At 44.6% G+C, this 21235-nt stretch overlaps 1 protein-coding gene across 2 annotated transcripts in view; it reads right to left on the bottom strand.

The window, feature by feature from the left end:
* The window catches only part of IRAG2 (inositol 1,4,5-triphosphate receptor associated 2), an 871311-nt gene that overhangs the window by 170447 nt on the left and 679629 nt on the right, over positions 1-21235 (bottom strand). For both annotated transcript variants that reach the window (XM_069228582.1, XM_069228581.1), the window contains exons 25-27: positions 1198-1241; positions 1032-1102; positions 803-937 (exon numbers count right to left, since the gene is read on the bottom strand). In XM_069228582.1, the coding sequence (XP_069084683.1) occupies positions 803-937; positions 1032-1102; positions 1198-1241 (250 nt within the window). The remainder of the gene's footprint in view (positions 1-802; positions 938-1031; positions 1103-1197; positions 1242-21235) is intronic.

Below are 21235 nucleotides of genomic sequence, written 5' to 3'. Positions count from 1 at the left end.
ACAGAAACTTTCTCTTCATACTCCCAGCTACTGCTGGTGCAAGTGGGATTAAATGTATATACTAAATCGTATCTAAATCACATCTGGGGTGACTACACCTGAAGAAGTGAATCTACATACTGAAAAATAAGTGCTGTCACAGCACTACCAGTACAAAACATGCAATGCCGTGACACCCACACATCATTACTGTGATGTGGGATTGTACTTGGAGCAAACACCCAGCTCACCTGGAATAAAAACAGACTTAGTCACTGCATTACTTTAACTTTCTAAACTTCGAAGCGTGATCTGTGAAAAGATGGTGCCCCCAACTTTTGGTGTAACTAACTATCAAACATGGAGCTGAGAAACATAAAACGAAAATCTGTTCAAGGTATTTGTATGGTGCCAGGGTGCAGGGAAGACTGACTGTACAGTGATGTACTAGACAGCAGGATCACACGGTCCCTGCCATAAGTACTGGTCACACGTTTCGCACAAAAAAACACAGTAAACAACTTATTACAGTCCTAGAATTGTGGGAGGTAACATTAACAAAACACAAAATCAAAAGGGAAGCTACAAAATACAGGTGCTCTGTAAGGACCCAACCACAGTGACCCATGTGCGGGCGTTCATCGAAGATAATATACCAGACATGAGAAAATGCCGTCCTTTCTACACCCTTTAGTCCCTATAGAAACACCATCGTAAACCCATTTAATACATAATCTAAAATCACGTCTACTCTAGTAACAGGCGCTGTATATTGAAAAGCTGAAAGGCAAGTGCTTAACAAAAAAGCAGGGAGTGATTTTACCTGAAGCATTCTTTGACCCATAATCAGTCTGCTCTTCACTTGTTGAAATAAGAGGAACTTTCTCCTCCCCACTTTCCTGGGAAATGTTGGATCCGTCAGACCTCATCTCCATTTTTAGTGGGAGGGATAGCAGATCTGTTTTAAAAGAAAAGTGATGGAGTGGGCACAGGGTGGTCCCATCAAGGACATGAAATCTCACTTTATAGAGCAGGGGAGGCATCTTGCTTACCGGAAGAATCTCTGGCTCCGTCTGAAATAGATGGAATGTTGTCTTGTGCTTCAAGTGATGTTTGTTTTTCACTGTTAAAAGATAAGTACAACAGCCGCCTTGAATTGTGCAAAGTATGTATATATATATATTGCATTCTAACCACTGAAAACCGAATCCTACAAACCTTGAGACGATTTTGTTAACTTCCGTTAGCTGATCAACGTTGTCCTAAAACAGTACAAAGAAAAGGAAAAAGTAGAGCTCTTGCAAAACAAAGATTTTTTTTTTTTTAAATCGTTGTATTGAAGTTTACCATTTTCACTCAATGTGCCGCAGCTCAGCACACATTCCAAACAAAAGAAAAACACAGGTCTAGTTCACATCACAGAACTTATGCAGTATTATCACAGCGTTTTACATGCCAATGGTGTTGATGTATGGTATCACAGGACAGAATATACGTCCAACTTGGGCTACTTGCTTCCCTGTGGGGGACAGAATGACACGTAGGCTGAGAAAGGTCTGTCCGCGGATGGTAGTCCAGATGTGGGTCTGCCGCAGGTGCTGCCATGGAGGTGCGAAGGAGACCCCAGATGTCCCTGGGACGAGAGGATGGTGGTTGTAGTACCAAATATATTTCGTTCAGTGCTGCATGAGGCCATGTCGGCTAACCAGAGGTGTGTGCGGGGAGAGCTGGAGCACTCCTAATGTATGGCGATTGTCTTACAAGCCATTAAGAGTGCGACAGAAGACAGATGGCGCACTCCTATTGGCTATTTCTTAATATAATTCAGATTCATACTCTTTCCCACATCTACAGGGATCATACTTGATTCCAAAACTATGAAACCCAACAGCTCGAGACAATGGGACTCAAAGACACCAATTTGAATTAGCAGGCTCCCTCTGGTGTCTATGAGGCAATATTCTTCTTTAAACACAAACTTCAAGGAGCTTTTATAGAGGGCTATCTTAAGGTGGGGGAAGAAAGGTAATGAAAAATAAATAGGATTCATTAAGTGGATACTATGTTCCTGAAAATTATGAAGTTTTTGGAAGACTACCAAGATAGATCCTAATAATTATTGCCGAAAACTACAGCCAAGTGAAATCCAAAAAAACAGAGCTGAAAAGATGTTGGAGGACTCAAAAGCCAGATGAGTCAAGGATCAAGTTGCAGGTAAACGGTAAAGATTGGCCTTTAAATAAAAAGAAAGGGTGACAAATAAATCACTAATACAACAACAAGATCACTTTGGTTCCAAATATTCTTGAGTGAAGCAACAATGCAAGAGTTTCACCAGTAAAAATGCTCTGGTCTACAGAAGCAAGGTATGTCAGATATTACATTCAGGCTAGAACTGTGAACCATCACAACAAATAACTCAGATCCCGTTGTTTGCAAACATTTCATCAATTCCAATATTCCATCTATTTGTACGAAAACAGATAACAGTGCTCCTTTAGAAGGGAGTCCCTCTCATCCCACCCTACAAACCTCTCTGCAGCCTAGGTCATGTACGGCTCTACCTCCCAGTCAAAAAAAATGGTCATTTTTTTTTATTTTATTTTTTTAGATTTGTGTTCACTGATTATGGGGTAGACTTATTCACAAAAGACCATCACCGCAAAGCACGAGGCCATGGGCGTTTCTAGCTCAATATTGTAAGACGATAACTTAGACAGCCACGGTGAAATTATTAAATGGTTCCACAATGTAAATATGAGACCTATAAAGGACAGGCTGTACCAGTATTAGCAGACATACTAACTGGTTATTCTTATATACCAGGTAGCCTTTTTCAACATAGCAGTTTCTTTAAAACGTTTTACACTGAAAGCAGAGATGCCATTGACCATCGGCTGCACTGCTTCAAAATACCTATGAAATGTTGCATATAACAAGTTCACTTGAGATTTCTCAGATCAAGTCTTGGCTACTAGGCTGGCGAAGGCAAAAGTTCTCACAATTAACATACATGTCGAACTTGAGATCATAAGTAACTGAGGAGCAATAACGAAGCATCTGCTAGAACCCGTCTGACCAGTATAAAGAGCACGCACATCTCATTTTAACAGCGACACGCGATAAAAACCCCTACTTCAGATAGGCACAGCAAATCTGCATGCGTTGAGGAGGAAGTGAAAACCAAGCATAAAAACAGAGAAAAGCAGATAAGGAGCTCTACTTGCAACAGGAAATTATATCTTTCTGATCGAAAATCTCTAGACAAGTGCAGCCGCCCCACCTCAAAGCATCTTTCAGAAGACATGGAAAATATTGTCAGGAATAGACAGTGTAAAAAATCCTGGGCTTTCATTGCCAATGGGATCACCGAGTCTTAACGTTAGCATTAGTGCTTTCATTGCGTAAGTCACCTAAGTATCAGAAGTCTGGCTAACGCTTTGTGGAGAGTAGAGTACACCAAAATACACTGATAGTGAGAACGCTGATGACCCCCGCAAGACGGCACTGACTTTAGGTTCAAGTTAAAGCTTAAGGCACATCTGGGTTAGGGGGCCTTGGTGTTATCCCCCATCTCCAAACCGAAGTATATATGGGATTGGTGACAGTAATGTGGTGCCAACCATACTCATCCTAGAGTTTAAAAAAAGAAAAAATTCTGAACCCAAGAATAATTGTCTATTCCTTAGCCGTAAATATTTACCAAAACCTTCATTAATAAGCTAAATAACTGGGTCAGGGAGTGTACTAACATTCATATTATTGAACCAAGATTCAATTATTTATTAAACGAAATGCAGAGGCTTTGATGAACAAGTTACTTACCTTCGGTAAAGCATTATCTGGTAGAGACATTCTAGTTGCCTATTAGACCTAGTAAGAGCCTTACTGCACTATTAACATAAATCATTGTAGGCCGAGCCACTTCTTCCATATATTCATTCCCACTTTTTGAATGTGGGTAACAGCTACGTTAACTTTAGAACTTGCACTGGTGTATGCCCCGAAAGAGAAATCTCACCATCTGATAGAGACTTCTAGTTGCAGATTCTTTATCTTAGAGTTTCCCTCAGGAATCAGTCTGGATCCGGAGATTATTTTCCTCCGGCAGTAACCCTGCACGGTGTCAGGTGGCGTCGGTTGGCTCAGCGTCCGTCATTGCCATCACACCCGCTGGACACAACATTGCAGGACCTATGTAGGCGCCACCCCAATGCGCTGATGTCTTTCTTTTCACGACTTTCCATGCCAGAAGCACAGAGCCATGAAGAACACTGACCACTGGTGCACCAGAACCAGTGCCCTGAAAGGGAAATCCCTGTCCCTAGAAACCAGTTTGCAGAGCATGGAGTATGGGTGGGTTGGTAAGGAATCTGCAACTAGATTGTGTTTCCACCAGATAATGCATTACCGAAGGTAAGTATTTTGTACATCTGAAAGAGACTTCTAATGTCCGATGCCTTACCCTTAGAATACATACCCAAGCAATACCATCCTTGGAGGTGGGTCTGCAATCCAAGTTCATACTAGAAAGTCCTGCAGGACGGAACAGGCAAAATGCTCGTCCCTTCGGACCAGACTGTCCAGCCAGTAGTGTTTGGTGAACATGTGCAATGATGCACACGTTGCTGCCTGGCTGATGCCCAGGACTGGAACTTCGTGTGCTAATGCAGTGGTTGCAGCTGTTGCTCTAGGGGAGTGAGCCCGCAAACCTTCTAGTGATTGCTTCTTAGCCAATGTGTATTACATTTTAATGCAGAGAATGAACCATCTAGAGATGGTTCTCTTCTGCACTGCCCAACCTTTCTTCGCCCCACATAACTCACAAACAGTTGATAATCCACCTGGAACTCTTTGGTACGATCAAGATAGAATGCCAACACTCTTTTTGGGTCCAAGTGGTGCAGTCTCTCCTCTTCCTTGGAAGAATGTGGGGGCATGTAAAAAGTATGCAAGGTGATGGTTTGGTCTACATGAAGGGGCCTGACCACGTTTGGTAAAAAAGAAGCCCTTGTACAAAGTACCACCTTGTCAGGATAGATGGAAAGGAAAAGTGGCTTCGAAGAAAGGGCCTGCAGCTCACTCAAACTGCGGGCAGAAGTGATGGCTACAAGGAAGGCTCTAGAGTGAGAAGCCTGAGTGGATAGTTATGAAGAGGCTCAAAAGGAGCACACATCAGAACAGTAAGAATCATGTTCAAATCCTATTGGGGCATGATCAACGGGGAAAAAGGAAACATATGGTTAAGACTCTAGAGGAATCTACCAACAATAATTTAAACAAGGAGGTAATCTCAGGAAAGCAGAGATAGACAAGTAACCCTTGAGGGTGCCCTGCTGGGCTAGAGAAAGAACAAACAAGAGGACCTCAGATAGAGGAACAGAGAGGGGGGTTAACAGACTTGTCAGTGCACCATGCCACAAATTTGTGCCAATGACAGACGTGTACCATTACGGTGGAGGGACAGACTTCGGGAGGAAGGTCAAAGCTGTTAACTGCCACCATTCAATCTCCATGCAAGAAGATGGAGCCTGGACAGGTTGAGGTGTTGCTGCGACAGAAGATCCTCCCGGAAGGGCAGTCTGATCGGAGGATCGATGGCCATGCTCGTTAGTTCGGGATACCAGACTCTTCGGGCCTACTCTGGAGCCACAAGAATTACTTGGGCCCAGTCATTCTTGATCTTCTTGAGAACTCTGGGAAGAAATGGTATTGGTGGAAAGGCGTAAAGGAGGCCTGAGTTCCCCTCGAGACAAAGCGTCGCTGAGGGAGTGCGGACTTGGAAACTCCAAAGTGCTAAACAGCTGATGGTGCCTGTTCTCTGTGGAGGCAGATCTAGCCAAGGCTCTCCCAACTGCTGAAAAAGACCTTGTGCCAGCTATGGGATGAGACGCCATTTGTGATCGACCAGTCATTGACAGCAGATGTTGAACCTCCAGGGAAATGCCCTGATGTTCCAGCCATGTCCAGAGGTGCAGAGCTCCTGACAAAGGTTCCAGGAATGATGCATCCGCCGCCACGGTCAGATCTGGTTGGGGGAAGGGAGAGAGATCTGCCTCTGACCCAATCGCAGTTCAAATGCCCCCACTGCAGATCTCGTACAGTTCCCTCCAAGATCTGACCCACATCTGAGATATTCCTCTGATGGTGTGCCCACTGGAACTTCAGGTCCCGCTGCAGAGCCCGCATATGCCATCTGCCATGTGTCACCAGCAGGATGCAGGAGGCCATGAGACCCAGAAACCCAGAAGCCTCAGCCTGTCTCACCGAAATCCAGCATAGAGGCTTCAACATTGGTATCATAGCCTGAATATCTAGGACTCACCGCTCAGGAGGATAGGTCCGAAACTGCATTGTGTCCAGAACAGCTCTGGTGAAGGGGAGTGTCTGGGAGGGAGTCAGGTGTGACTTTGGCACATTTATAGTGAACCCTAGCGAAAGCAGGAGGTCTGCCGTAGTCTGGAGGTAGGAGACAACAGCCTGGGGCAAGCCCCCCTTCAACAGCCAGTAGTCGAGGTAGGTAAAGACTAAAACCCCGACCTGTACAGATGAGCTGCAACCACCACCATCACTTTGACAAACCCCTGAGGGGCGCTGGTAAGGCCCAAGGGGGGGCACTGTAAATTGAAAATGCTCATGGCCTAGTGTGAAACACAAGTAACGTCTGTGGGCAGGCAAGACGGGAATATGGAAAAATGCATCCTGCAAGTCCAGAGCTACCATCCAGCCTACTGGGTTGAGGGCAGAAAGGACCGGAGACAGAGTGAGCATTTTTAACTTCCCCTTCTTGAGGAGAGATTGTCCTTTTTGGGCACCAGAAAGTGTCAGGAATAACAAACATGACATACTTCTGGCACAAGAACCTTCTCTATGGCTCCCTTGGCCAAGAGAGCCATAACCTCCTCGCAGAGAAGTGCCACGTGATCCTCAGTCATCCGATCGTAGTATGGTGGCATGGAAGATAGGGTAGTTTGAGGGGGAGGGATTAGTCCCTTTTGATTATTTGGAGTTGGAAAACCCACCTGTCTGATGTGATGGATTGCCAGAGGGGCAGATGATGGCAAATCCTGCCTCCAACTGGTCCCTGATGGGGAAGCATATGACTGAGAAGGTTTGGAGGCTGCAGTGGGAGATGCGGTGGACTAGGCAGACCATTGGCCCCCTGTCCCACAAGGCATTGGATCCCATGTCCCCAGCCACGCCGAGGCTGGCCAACATGCGCGTCATTGGGTGCCCCTTCCATAGCCACAAAATGGGCAAACAGACTGAGGGGGGCAAGGGGCAGCTGCGAGGCCCAAGGACCTGATCGCAGCCCAGGACTCCTTAAAGTGCTCGAGTGCAGAGTATGCTTTGTCTCCGAAGAGACAGTGCCATCAAAGGGCATGTCCATAAGCGCAATTGGACATCCCCCGAAAAGCCAGATGTCCTCAACCAAGTGCAGAATCTCAAGGCCACGGTCGATGCAACCGGCCTTCCCAGTGAGTCGGTCGTATCCAGCCTACATTGTATTGTGAACTTCGCTGCATCTCTCCCATCAAAACAGCTTGGGATAGTGTGGCCTAGGCCTCCTCTGGGACCTGTGGCAGCACCTGCACAACCGTGTCCCATACAGTATGGGTATAATGGCCCAAAAGGCATGCAGTGTTCACGGACCGCAAAGCCAGAATGGATGAAGAAACCATCTTCTTCCCAAGATGATCCAGTCTTTTGGACTCCCCACCCGGAGGTGCGAAAAGGAATGCGCCAGAGGAGGTAGAGGCTTGGACAACCAAGCTCCCAGTGGTGTGATGTTGGGCCAGGAAAACTGTGTCTTTAGGCGCTGGTCTATGGTGAGAGCGATTGTCCTATTAACAGGAGTCCCTGTGCTGGGTTTGGATTAAGTTCCCAGCAGGACATCAGTGAGCGCTTCATTAAAGGGCAAAAGGAGTTTTGAACAGGAAGCCCCAGGCTGAAGTACCTCAGTCAGGAGGTTAGTCCTGAAGGCCACCAAAGGCAGCTCGAGGCCCAGGACCGTGGAATAAGACGCTCCCTCCTCCGTAGCCACGGTAGGGGGGAGAAAGCATACCAGTGTCAAGGGAAGTGTCCAGGCCACTGGCTTCACCCAGGTCAGGAGCCTAGTCCATGTGGTCATCAAGCTGGTATTCTATAGGGTCCAGCGACCCCTTCAAAGTCTCTCTGTACCCAAACCCATAAGAATAAGGGTCAGGATCGGACCTAGGGGGCAAAGTCCCTGCCGGAGTCAGCATCGCACGACGTTGGTCCAGCTCTATGTCAGTTTGGAATGAGTATGGGATCGACCCCAACAGTGGGCCAGGGAGGCATTGGGAGCATTGTCTGAACAGTCACTGGGGAAGGTTGAGGTGGCATGGCTGATGTTAGTTCATATCTGGGAATAGATCCCTGGGTGGCCTCCGGAGCCGAGGCCGAAGCCTCTGGCGCGGAATCAGAGGGGGATCCTGTCAACCTCATGGGGCCCAAAGGTGCTCGGGCAGGGTTGGACTGCCCAAAATGAGCTGCATGTCTTCCTAAAACCCAGGCAGTTGGGCAGGGGTGACTCCGGCTCCCCGTAAACCTATGGAGGCACAGAGCTGACCCAGATGTAGGCTTCAAGGACAAAGGCCTAGAGCAACAATGCTCCTTTTTCCACGTCACGTCAGCCGACCGATGGATCGAAGAAGAAGAATAATTTCTCTTCTTTGACTTTTTCTTATGCTTACCTGAATTTCCTGAGGACTTGGAGTGGGACGACAAAGTGTGTGGGCTCCGCGAGCAGTCTCAGAAGCTTCTTCTCGACCAAGACCGGGAACGATGCGGAGTCGAGCAACGGGACGCAAGTAGCTTTAGGGACCGTCCCTCAAAGCCTTCAGGTTCATGGCCCAGCACTTGGAGCACAACTGAGTCATGGTCGCGCTCTAAACACCAAAGACACACGAGGTGTGGATCCATCACAGACATCAACCGCTAACTGGAGTTGCAAGGCTTGAATCCAGTCTTCCATGACAACATCTCAAAGCTTCAAAAAAAGTTAGAAAATATTCCAGTCAAAAAGTGACTGTAGAGGTAGCGCTTCTTCAGATCTGCTTGTAGGCTGGTGGAGAAAGAAAAGAACTGACGTCAGAACTCCGGCGTGGCACCTATATAGGTCCTGCGATGTCATATCCTGTGAAGATGACGCCAACGGATGCGGAGCTAACCAATGCCACCAGACTGCACGCAGGGGTACTGCTCGAGAAAAAAATTCCGGGCCCAGACTGATGCTTGGAGCAAATTCTAAAGTAAGTAATCTGAAATTAGAAGTCTCTATCAGATACAATTAGCAATTCACCCCTCTATAGGAGCCCCTCTACTGCTTTGGGCATGGATTGACTTTTTTTTTATCCTGGCTGCAGGTAGGTTTTGCTATTAAAGGGACCTTGTGTAATCAATTCAATCAAGTATAATAAGAAATACAGAGACGAGGAAGGGCATTGGGTCTGCCCTGTCTGTTACTGGATTTCATATGGTTTACCAGTTGCCATTGCCCAGATAGGGTGAGTTCTCATTAGGTTTTTGTGATTGAGCATCAAGTAATCCACCTTCGCAACAAAATATTTAGCTTGTAACTGAGTCAGTGTGCGTAACCAGGGATTGAGCCAGTATGGCGGATCTCATAGGTCTTGCCGTATTGCCTCAAAGCAAGGTACTGATGAGGTGGCAGTGACATTAACACTGCCCAGTAGCACCAAACTAGAGAGCCTGCCTACTTATCTTGCTCCCTGAGCCTTTCTCCAACTTGTGTTGGTCGAGGTGGCCTGGAGCTTGGTTTAGAGGCAGATGTTGCACTGCTGCTGCTGAATGGGCTTGCCTAGGGTTAACCCTTAGCTGAACCATGTAGTGACTGCCAGTAATACCACTGGGTGGGAAAGGTTGATGACACTTATTGACCGCATCATCATCGCACAATTAGTGCTGCTGTCACTGCGACTACGGTTGTATGTAAGAAAGAACCTGGACAAAATGCTGTCTTCCCTGCATTAAGACTGACTTTTTTAGCCCTCCACCTGCCTAACAAGATGAGCCTTCCAATTTGTTATTATTGCAATGTTATATTTGTGCCACAGCACTAGTGTCCTAACGCCGGACGTGTCTGAACTCACTCCGACTCCTACTTTAAAGTTTTTAAAGTTGAGTAATGAGGAGATTCAAGTTTAAATTGTGTTATTTTAAATCTTTTTTTTTATTTACAAAACTGCCACACAATTGTTTTTGTCGTAATATTTTGGTTTTCCAGTTACATGTTTTAAAATCAACACTGGATGTCAATCAACTTCCTCCACCTAAACATGCAAAAAACTGGATTCATAATCATCTCCTCCTAACCCCAACTGAACCTAACCCTACTAAATGAACTCTTAACTACCCTCCGGTTGTCTTATCTACCCTGCTCTGCTTCCCAACTCCTTATCTGCCACATCAATTAACTACCCCAATCAACTCATTACTTCCTACTTGCAGATCTCCCAAGGCCTTCACCTAACCCCATCAAGGCAGTGCTATCCCCAAGTGCTCAACAGGTCTCCCACCCAAGGAAATCTGATCACATGACTATTCCTGACAGGACTCCACTGGCACCCATTCCTGAGGCAACTCCACTGCCACCAAGTACAGTAGGGCGCTGATGATGACATGACCAGTAATCCCAATTTAGGGACCAAAACACCCTTTGCGCATAAACAGAGATTAAAATGTGTGTGAAAATCACAGGTGTTTGTGGGAGTGGATAATATTTATGCAGCCTAAATTGGGGAATAACACGTACTATGGGCACTTTATTCCCTATTGCACAGTGTGTGAAACTTGGAATTAGGCAGAATTTGTGCAGGTACCCACTTTTGAACCCCACACAAAAGCAAATTAGCGAGCTGTCAACATGCATTCAATATTTGAGCGTCCATCATGATCAGAAAGTTGATGTGAAGAACGGATGTTAGAAACTGCTCACTTTGTAACCAGGTTTTTCCAGCAAAATAGACTTCAACCTGCAGTGTGTAAAGCAATGTACAAGATTCAGTATCACATCGACCCCGATAAGAATGGCTTGGTTATCTTTTGTTTCATTTCCTCTTGTGGACTGTTATCAGATGCCTAGAAATTAATTGCACGTGGACTGTCAATGGTTGGAAGACTTTTGGACCTTTTTCTATAACGCTTCATCACAGATGGGAAAGCAACATTTACCCTCATCCATAAAGTAATAAATGTTTCTTGCACACAAGTACTAACTACCAATCAATGACAATAATCTATCCGTTCTCTAAATCTGATGTCATGCTTCAGTCTGTTTATTGTGAATGTCCATTTCTGGTTCCATGTAAAAATCACTAGTACATTTGAGCATGTGCACTACTGAAAGCTATAAGAGGCTTCCTAACAATATACCATCCCATTGCTCCGTCGTCCTAGTACTTAGTGATTGTGCCATTCTCAGTTTAAATGTAAGAAGCAATAAAACCATAATAAATAGTAAAAGATAAACTGTTCAAATGAGACTGGGGGAAGTATTTACACAATGTCATTATGCTGTCTGTGCTAAGTTGTAGTCATTGTGCCTGATATTCCTGGGAAGCTGTGTGCATCAGCTTTTAAATTATCTTGCCCATGGCTGGCGAGTGTAGGGCTAATATGTTTTTTAGATTTCTATGGTCCAGATTGGATTTAACCAGACAGCTGGAGAAGGTGTCTTAAATCAAAGGGATGAAATCACTATATCAGATTAATTATGTAATGACTAACTTGATTAGTAGCTTGAGAATCTTGCTAAAGATGACCTTCACCTTTGATACTCGGATAGTGTCGTCCTCAAATGATATGGCCTCAGTCAGTCTTGAGAGGTCTTCTAAGAATATATGCTAGATAGTACAATGGGTACGAGTCATTAGCATGACAGCTGACCTACGTGCTGCAGTTACTATGCGGCTGTTACATCGAATGTGTCTTTACTACACATTCCTCTATCACGCATGTTGATACAACAACATGCCTTAGGGAAAGCAGCTTTTGACTTCAAAGTCCAATGCTTTCCCTTCTGTTGCACAGACTGGATTTGGAATAGTAAATAAAGTCACTCCAAAGTCCAGCGCTTTCCCTAAGGCATGTTGTGGTATCGATATGTGTGGTAAAGACCCATTCGTAGTAAAAACTGAGGAGTAACGGCACACGTGGTAAAAGCATGCGTTGTTCTTACACACAACTGTACAATGGAGAGGTGTCTGGCATTTTCTTGTCAATGTGCTGTCAGATTTTCCAACTCTTCTCATTGAAGTTGCGAATGGCAGCATTTTTTCCTTGGTGTGATGGAAACGCCAGGAGTGCGTCTGACAGTGCTTGAGGACCTTGAATTTTCTGCTTCCGTTTCAAGCTCCACGTTGAAAGATGTGTAGTATTCTTCCTCGGCCTCAGTGATTAACTTACTGCAGGATATAGAGCTTGTTTAGAGTCACAAGGTCTTCTTGAATCTGTGATCATCACCATTTCGTCTGCCTTCTGGTGAAGCGTTTAATGTCAAAGTTCTTCAGTGTAACATGGTACATCTTTCTATAATTGTAGTCTGGAAGTCATAGGAGAGGTCAGAGAGCATGGGAGTTGACACTTCATGGTCTGCAGAGGCTGAGGGGGGAACAGAGTCTTGTGCAGTGCACTTATAGGGAATGTCTTCAAGGATTCAACTTGTAACTCGGCTAGCTACACTACTCTTTGATGGGCATGACTAGAGTGGACTGGGTGAAAGCTACATTTGCATGATCCATCATGTCTAAAGTTTCCACAGCTTGGCAGGAAAGAGCAGTGTTGGAGGAGCAAACAGAGCCCAAGATATCATCCTTGATAACAGTCAGAAGTGAGAAGAGGAATTTAATTCATGATGTCGCCAGTAGGTGGATAAAGGTTTCCTTCAGTCTCCTGGTGACTGTGTCACATGGTAGTGTGAAACTGCAAATGAAGATATTGTTAGAGTAGCTGATCTATGCTTCAATGAGGCAAGAAATCTTGCCAGTGAAGGTGGAGTGGATTCTCAGTGGCTGGTAGATCAAATAAAAGGTTATGGCCTAGCATGTAGAGATCTGGAAGTGGCAGGAGGGGAATTCGAAGGCGCTGAGAAGTAGTTGCTGCTGGAGTGTGCAGGGATAAGCAGATCCGTGGATGGCCATGATTCTGAGCGGTATGTATTGAAGAGATCAGATCAAAAGATGTTAGGGAAGATAGGAGAAAAACTGGTGTCTGAGATGCAGGCGGCACAATGTTTGAATAGTGTGAATGTCTGCTGCTTGCAGACTCTGAAGTGTGCGATGTGTGCTCAGTGTATTTGCTGTCTGATGTGGTGAAAGTTATGTCAATTAAATTATTCTAGTTACTGTGTTTACAAGTGCATGAAATAATGGAGAGTTAAAACGAGGATACATAATATACAGTGCTGGGTGACTAGAGGGTTAAAACTAAGGATGGAAGGACAAACCAGTTTGAGCGAAATTGCCAACAAATGGAGATGTAGGAAATGCATGTGCACCTTGGAATATGCCAGCACCTTTATGCAAGCAGGATACCTGAAATCCCAGAAACATCTAAATTCATGTGGTAAGAGCCTTATTGTTTAAGAAATCGTAAAGTGTTTACTGGATGGACAGTCTCCTTTTGGGATGGAACTATAGTTTCTGCAGCTACAGAAATTAAACCACCAAGACCAGGAACTTGAAAGTTCATGAAGCCACTTTGAGAACAAATGACAGTGTTCTTCACTGGCACTGTTGATCTCCACTGTGGGTTTCCTGAAATAAAACAGAGCGCTTAATGAGCTCCTGCAGGATGAGTACATGAAAGCAAGCATCATTCAGGTCCACTGAGGTATGGCAGTCAGTTTAGAAAGATGCCAGGACCCGAGCTAAAGTTAGCAAATTCTGGAATTAAATATTTTCGATTAGGAATTCCAAAACTTAAACTGCATCAGGAGTTTATACTCAGGACTCTAGTTCAGAATTAGTAATAGCACCCAAAACTGCACTACTGAACGGAAGAAATCTGGGGCTTGGAAGACTAAGCCTAGACCCAACAAAAAGGGTGCAGGCAAGAGACAAAGGGAACAGCACTTCGGCACAAATAATAGTAAGTATGCATTGTAAAGAACCTCAATGGGAAAAGAAAGTGTGCATCCCAACGGAATTAGACCATAAGGAGGAGAGTAAGCATAAAGCAAAATATTATCTCAATAACATAGTTAGAAAAATGAATAAGCAAAACTAATGCTGGGTGCAGAGATTTGTTCGCTGACAGCTTTCGATAACTCTGAAAAATATATTGTGACCTCACAGTGACATTAATTCAGCTAATTTTGCATGATCATTAGTTCCTATCTCTTCAGCTGTGGGATGTGACAGAAATGAAGGGGTGTAGGAATCGTTGCACAATTAAACTTGAGAAAAATGCAACTGTATTAATCATGGCCTCACATTGTTGGGAGTCAGCAGCTCCAAAAGAAGTGTACCCCCCCCACCCGCCGAACTGCTAACTGGAGCTTTCGTAAGACGCATCACCACCTTAATCACATTCAAAGGAGCCCCTTTTGCCCCCACGCAAAACCTGTGAGTTTAGGACTCCCTGAATTGAAAGTATTAAGTCCAATCTATCTGGCTTCAGTATGGGCTCAGCACTGAGAAATATCATCAATGTACCCTATTTGACATCTACTATATGGTCTATGTAGGCAAACTCTGCTGGCTGGTCCATTGGGACATATCAACAGTGCTCCAGAGTGGATCACGTCTGACTACTAAGATTATTTAAACACCAATTGGCCTCTGCAACCTCTGAGGGAACTCCACTGCCCCCACCCACTCACACCAGAATTCAATTAAAAATTGGACACCTCACACACAAGACCATACAACTCAAGTCCTCTCCATACTTGACAGCACTCTTCAACATCTATGGTGGACAAAGGATTTTTGGAGCAAAACTTTTGTCTTTTTGACAATGTCTGCCTGAACAACACATTTCTAGCATTAAAAAGGTACTTCTCAAGAGCCACAGCCAGCTTCTGGAGCTCCTTTCCTCCATCCACCAGAACCCAATCTGATTGACTTACTTTCAGAAACCTTAAAAAAAACTCTTCTGCATTCAGCTACCTCACTCTCACCGGTGTCAGTGAGCTGCCTCTGCTATATATAGTTGCTTTCATTGTTCTCTCCTCCTGGACACTGTTTCTTTTGGCTACAGTGTCTTGGCCATGAAAAGCAGCGCTACAGAAACCTGTAAATCAAGAATCAGCCAGAAATGATGGTCCCAAAAAATTGAAGCTAAGGCCATTGGGCATTTTGCAGATACTTTTCTACAAGGCCACAGTAGCAACAGAAAATTCTTACAGCATTCTGTGCATCCGATTTCCAGATGTCAGATCATGAACCACCTATTCCAACCTACCAGTTCACCAATCCAGATGAACCAATAGTCTGAAGAATCAAAGTGGCCACATTTATCTACTCCATAAATTGCTTCACTGCTGACATTTTTATATGATCCTCGGTGATGGCATTTGCAATTCCTTTTTTTTATCACCATAAGATTTGCATTTAGACATTATCAGTTTATCAGGGTCAACCTCTCTGGAGCATTTCCCCAATAGGCTCGGGTAAAGAATTTTTACATGAGACCTTTGCTTTCTTTCCTACAGGGGACATAATATGTCAATAACTATTCCCAGTCAGCCCCAGGAATTTACAATCCTGATCCTGCAGCGGCTTCAGCCTCAACCCATGCCAGAGGGTTCCCAGGGCCCATATTCCCTCACACCAAGATTTAGAACCATCTTGTCATCTCTAGCGAACATAGCCTTCCTCTATGTTGCTCCCAGGTCACGAATGTAACTTCTGATGGCATTACATTGCACAATCCCTGTGGAACTCTCCATCAGCCCAGTTAGTGAACTAGGTTTCGGTCTTTCTTATCCTCACTCAGAGCATAAGCAGTGCATTAAGATGTACCTCTGTCAAACAGCAGATGCAGTCTGTCCTTTGTTAGAGTAGGCCTCCCACCTCCTTACATTCTCAATCTAATGTGGGGAAGTTCAGACGCATAATAATATATGAAGCCTAGCAGGGTCATGGAAGCCTAGAGACAAATTCCAGAGTGGGCTTCACCCTCTTCTACTGGAAAGGGTTTGCTTTATTTTTCTTAAAAGTTGTAGCTTCTCTTTCTGTTTACGGTCTTAGTATGCCAATTGATGCTATTCTAACAGAACGTATAGAATGCATGGCCCACACAGGGCTGCCCAGTGCTAAAGCTAGTCAGAACCAGAAAAGCCAGAAAAACTATAGACAAGTTCACACGTCTTGAGAACTTTCCTAAATGTAGGCTCATATGCAACCTTCTTGGGAGTGGTAGGAAGCTCATTCCACAATTTTGAGACCAGTAAAGAGAAGTATCGACTGACACTCGAGCTTTTGCATAATCTGGGAATTACTGCAAATTGAGATGTAGCAGGTCACCAAAATCTTCCTGGACTGTAAGGTTGTACCATATGATGCAGCAATCATGGGCCTTTATAATTGTGCACTGTGCACAATACATAAGGCTGATGCTTGGGAATCCTTAAGAAAAGATGAGCTGCGGTGTTCTGCACTACCTGCAGTCTATTCAAAATAGATTGTGAGGTTCCCAAGTAAAGCACATTTTCATAATCCAAGCATGAAGGTTACTAGAGCTTGTATAACAGGGCTTTTGTGCAGATTCTAGAATTAATTCAAGAACCTTTCTTACCGTCCTCAGAGTGCTGAAGCAGTCAGTTTCTTTACTTGTGTCTGAAATTATAGTTTTCTAGCCGACCAAAACCCCAGATTTTTAACCACAGATGTAGGCTGGGGTTGGGGGGAGTCAGAGGATTCTGGCCAACAGTCAGAGGACCAGTAGTTTAGATTATTTTCAATTATCATTTTTATCAAGTTTTAGACCGCAAGATGTCATCCATTTCGCTACTGTAGTAAACACGGTTCTAGTAGCCTACCTTGGTATGTGATTCTGGGGGTCAAGGAAATGATAATCTGGCTATTGTCTGTGTTCGAAACCAACGAAATGCCAAATGATTCAACAATGCGTGCCAGTGGACAAACGTACATATTAAACATGGGGCTCAAGGAGGGCCCTTGAGAGACTCCACACAAAAGAGGCATTGACTGAGCAAAAGGTTTATCCTACACTTTAAAGCTCCGATCTTTCAAGAAGGAGGCCAACTACTTCCTGGCCAAGTGTGGCACTCCAAATAAGGTTATGTGGGATGATGTACTGAATGCTGCATTTAAGGTATAAGTGTATCAAAGATGCCGAACCGCCTCAGTCAAGTGTCATTTTAAGAACATCTACTACTGCCAAAAGGGCAGTCTCAGTACTGTGTCCAGGCCTGAAGCCTATTTTAGAAGCACAGAAAAGATTATTATTTTCCATGAATTCCAACAGTTTTTTGTTAAAATGTCACTCGGGGGTCTTGCCCAAGACTGCAAGCATTAAAACTGGCCTGTAATTGTTTGTAAGTAGAGGATTCAAAGGCTTTTTTTCCCCCCCAAACAGTGGCTTTACCACCACGTTTGTCAGGTTTGTGGAACTGACCACTGACATGGGAGTGGTTAAAGATCCCATTTAGAACTAGAAGAATTAGTCCAACTGCCCGCTAAAGTATAAAAAAAGGGGCAGGGTCCACTGGAGAGATCAGGCTTTAGCTTGGTCATTTAGTCCACAAACTCCTCATCTCATTTGCTTGACAAAATGGAAAGTGTTTCCTTAGAGGCCATTTCCTGAGTCTCAAATTCATCCATGGAAGACCAAGGTTCCTGGCCTTGAAATGATACATAGATGCTCGTTGTTTTTTTTTTTTTAAGAAGCTTGCTAGTCTGTTAGTGCAGGGGTTACAACAGGGGCCATTCCAACAGGATTCATCATAGACTTTCCTACAGAGAACAGTTTCACCAAGTTTGTTGTGTTATCGATATTTTGTGCAAAATAATTGGCCCAAGTTCGTCTTATAGAAGAATGACACTTTTTTATTGCATTTCTATATTACTTTCTGTTACTCGCATTATACAATTGTCTCCATTTCCCTTCTAATCTGTTGCAATTTTTTTTTTTTAAATCTCTAAATTGGGAGTCGAACCAAGAGGCCGGTCCCTTACATTTATAAAATATTGTTTTCTTGAATTAATCATCTAATCTAACGCCGAGATAATCCAGTTCCCAAATTTTTCATCTAAGTCTACTATGCTACCACTAGGATTTGTTCTAGTGTTTAAAACTTTAGATGTCCAATAGACCAGAGTCATGATTTCCCCACATGACAAGGTGGAAAGACAGAAGGAAATTAAATAGACACCACAAAATGGTCAGACAGAGTCACTGGGAATTGGCGGTTAACTATTATATGTGGTAGGTTCGAGGACACTGGGCCCAAAAGATGGCCTTTATTGTGTCTCGTGAAAATTGCCATTTGCACTAGTTGTAAGCCCTCTACGTCATGTAATAAGTTAGCCACTGTGGCACGATTTGAATCATCTATGTGGATGTTAATATCTCCCAGTAAAGTGTAAAATTTGCACTTTTAAATGTCTGGCTTGCAGTCATCTCTGGAAACACATTTAAGAATTGAACTGGAAAACCTGGTGGACGGTAATCAGGTCACCTGAGAGTGTGAACGAGGCAGGGTATCCAATAGAAAACACGCTTTCGCAGTCTGGCAGTTCCCATGATGATATAACACAACATAAAATGAACTTTAAAATTGTAACAATACCACCGCCCATTTTACCCCCACTTTCACGTCTAAAAATGTTGAAGCCTAAATGGCCTAAACCACATCTAGCATTGAACATTATTATAGCCGGGTTTCTGACAGAAATAAAGCATCTGGTTTTCTTCCTCAATAAAGAGATGCAGTTTGTGTGGGGCTAAGGATCGGCAACTTATCAGAAACAAATGACGCCTTTCTGTATTAATGCTTCCATCAAGAACTTTAGAATCACTGTGGCGCCCTGGCAAATATAAAGCAGTTTCACACCTGCACATGTATAAGGTAGGGTCTAGGGAGTGTTGACAGAGCACTCCATTAGTCACACTGAGTTCTTTCAAGTGGGACAATAAGCAGCTCCCTCTAGTTTGTTAAAGACGACCAGGGTTTCTGACCCCTCTACCCCGCTGGCCATAGACCCACGCATACAGGCTTGCCTTTGGTGTGCTTGTCAGCGGGTGCACCAAACGCTTTTGCAAATTCAGAGGTGGATGGCATTTGAGAACTGTAGAGTGCAGTGGTCTGAACCCATTAAAGGCATGGGCAGTAAGAAATCTGGATCAAGTGAAGTTGAAGTTGTGAAAGCCACTACCATCACTCAACAAGAGCGGAGTTGGCTGCCTGAGATGATGATAACAATGGTAGAAGGATGAAGCTGAGGAGAATGGTGGCTGTCCAGAAAAGCCATTAGGAATGTCTCAGGGCCAGGCTTATTTTCCTCTAAGAAGCATTTTAGCACAGATTGTGGTAAGCCTTCACTGACCAGAAGGAAGGCTGTTGCCTTTATGGCATAAAATGATGGGCAGGACTATGGCACTTTTCAACTGCTGTCTTTCTGTCAAAAGGGAGTTCTATGGCTTTGTGTTCTTTGTTTTAAAGCCAGGACTGCAGGCTGGAGTTCATAGTCTTAGAAGCACTATAATGAATCTGAGATATCAAAAGGTCCTACTTCACTTATTATAGAGGTTAAACTTAAAGCTGTACTTCATTAAGGCCTCATCTGGAACCATGGATCGCTGCCACTCAATCTCTTGTGCCCTATATGCAGCCTGTAGTGGACTATGAAAGGACTGGCTAACTTCAGCAACATAACGAGGCTGACATCTGTTTCCGAAGACGTTTAGACATTTTGTTTCATTCTCTGCCGTATATTGACCTAGATGGTTACCAGAGACTATGACTGGACTGTATTCAGCCTGATACTTCTAGCCCTGGGACTTGGAGACAGCCAGCTCAGAGTGTATGTTTGTTCGAGCACTTGCATCTCAAGACCTGCAGAAGGCTCAGGTTCAGGATCCTGGGCTAACACCGAAGCAAAGATGCGCTCCTTACCCTTTGGGGGTCCTAGGACTTCAATGAGCAGAGCTGCCTGTGCCTCAAAACCGAGTGGTAACACCTAGTGGATGCAGCTCTTTTTGGTTCCCTGGGAATGGAATTCAGGGTGATGTATCTGTATTCTCATTCCCCCAAATGTGGCATATTGTAGGATGGAGACTCAGGGGATGGATCCATGACAGCATAACCTGACCCTATAAGCAACTGGAGCAGTAAGGCACGAGTGTGGGACTATCAGCTTGGGCATGAGCAACAGTTCCGGAAGAGACCAGGGGACAGAGCATTGGCTAGTCCCAGGTGCTAGGAGCAGTGCAATGGCAGCAGATGCTCACAAGAAGAAAAAAAACTTGAACAGTTGTCTTGGTCTTTGGCTTTACCTTCAGATGATCAAGGAAGCAGCACGAGCTGAGGACGCAGGACATGCTCCTGTGTCCAAGTGAAGCTGGGAGGGTTGGGGCAAATGTAGATCTAGATGCTGCTGTTAGTCTGATGGTTCAGAGTGGTCTGAAATATCTATCACAGAGTCTATTCATGTTCAGGAGGCGGCCAGCTAGGAGGGAATCCAAACAAAACAGAGTCCTATGGTAAGGGCTCATGAAAGGTAGGTGAGGCAGGGATTGATAAATCAGTATGCTTTTGCTGGTTCCTGTGCATCTTGCACACAGAGAACTTCTTCACTGTTTGCAACAAGAATCTACGCCAACTGCCTGGGTGGAACTCTCTGTTTGAACAGACCTGCAGTACATGGGGGGCAGGAGTTAGGTGTACGGGCAGAAAACAATAAAGGGGATGCACCTGCCTGATTAGAATTTAAGGCAGGCTTACACTACTTGAGTAGTGATCAAGAGGGAAACAGCAACACAGGAGAGGGTGGGCTCCTAGGTAGGATATGCTACTACTACACAGACTGGAAGGGTCCTCCGGTCTGTCCAAGTGACCAACACCATCCTCTCGGTTCCTGATTCTTCTTCCTGATCTACTGTGGGACTGAGGGATCCCTACACCTGAAGCAAGCCAGACAGCTCTAGAGGTACATTGCACCAACAACACAGATGTGCACTGCCAACTGTTGACAAATCAAGAGAGACGGAGACTTTACGTGCTAATCGGTTGGTCATATAACTTTTA

This window comes from Pleurodeles waltl, chromosome 4_1 (genome assembly GCF_031143425.1).
Source record: "Pleurodeles waltl isolate 20211129_DDA chromosome 4_1, aPleWal1.hap1.20221129, whole genome shotgun sequence".
Classification (NCBI taxonomy): domain Eukaryota; kingdom Metazoa; phylum Chordata; class Amphibia; order Caudata; family Salamandridae; genus Pleurodeles; species Pleurodeles waltl.
The sequence above is the reverse complement of the archived record's forward strand: the minus strand, read 5'-3'. Positions and strand labels throughout refer to the sequence as shown.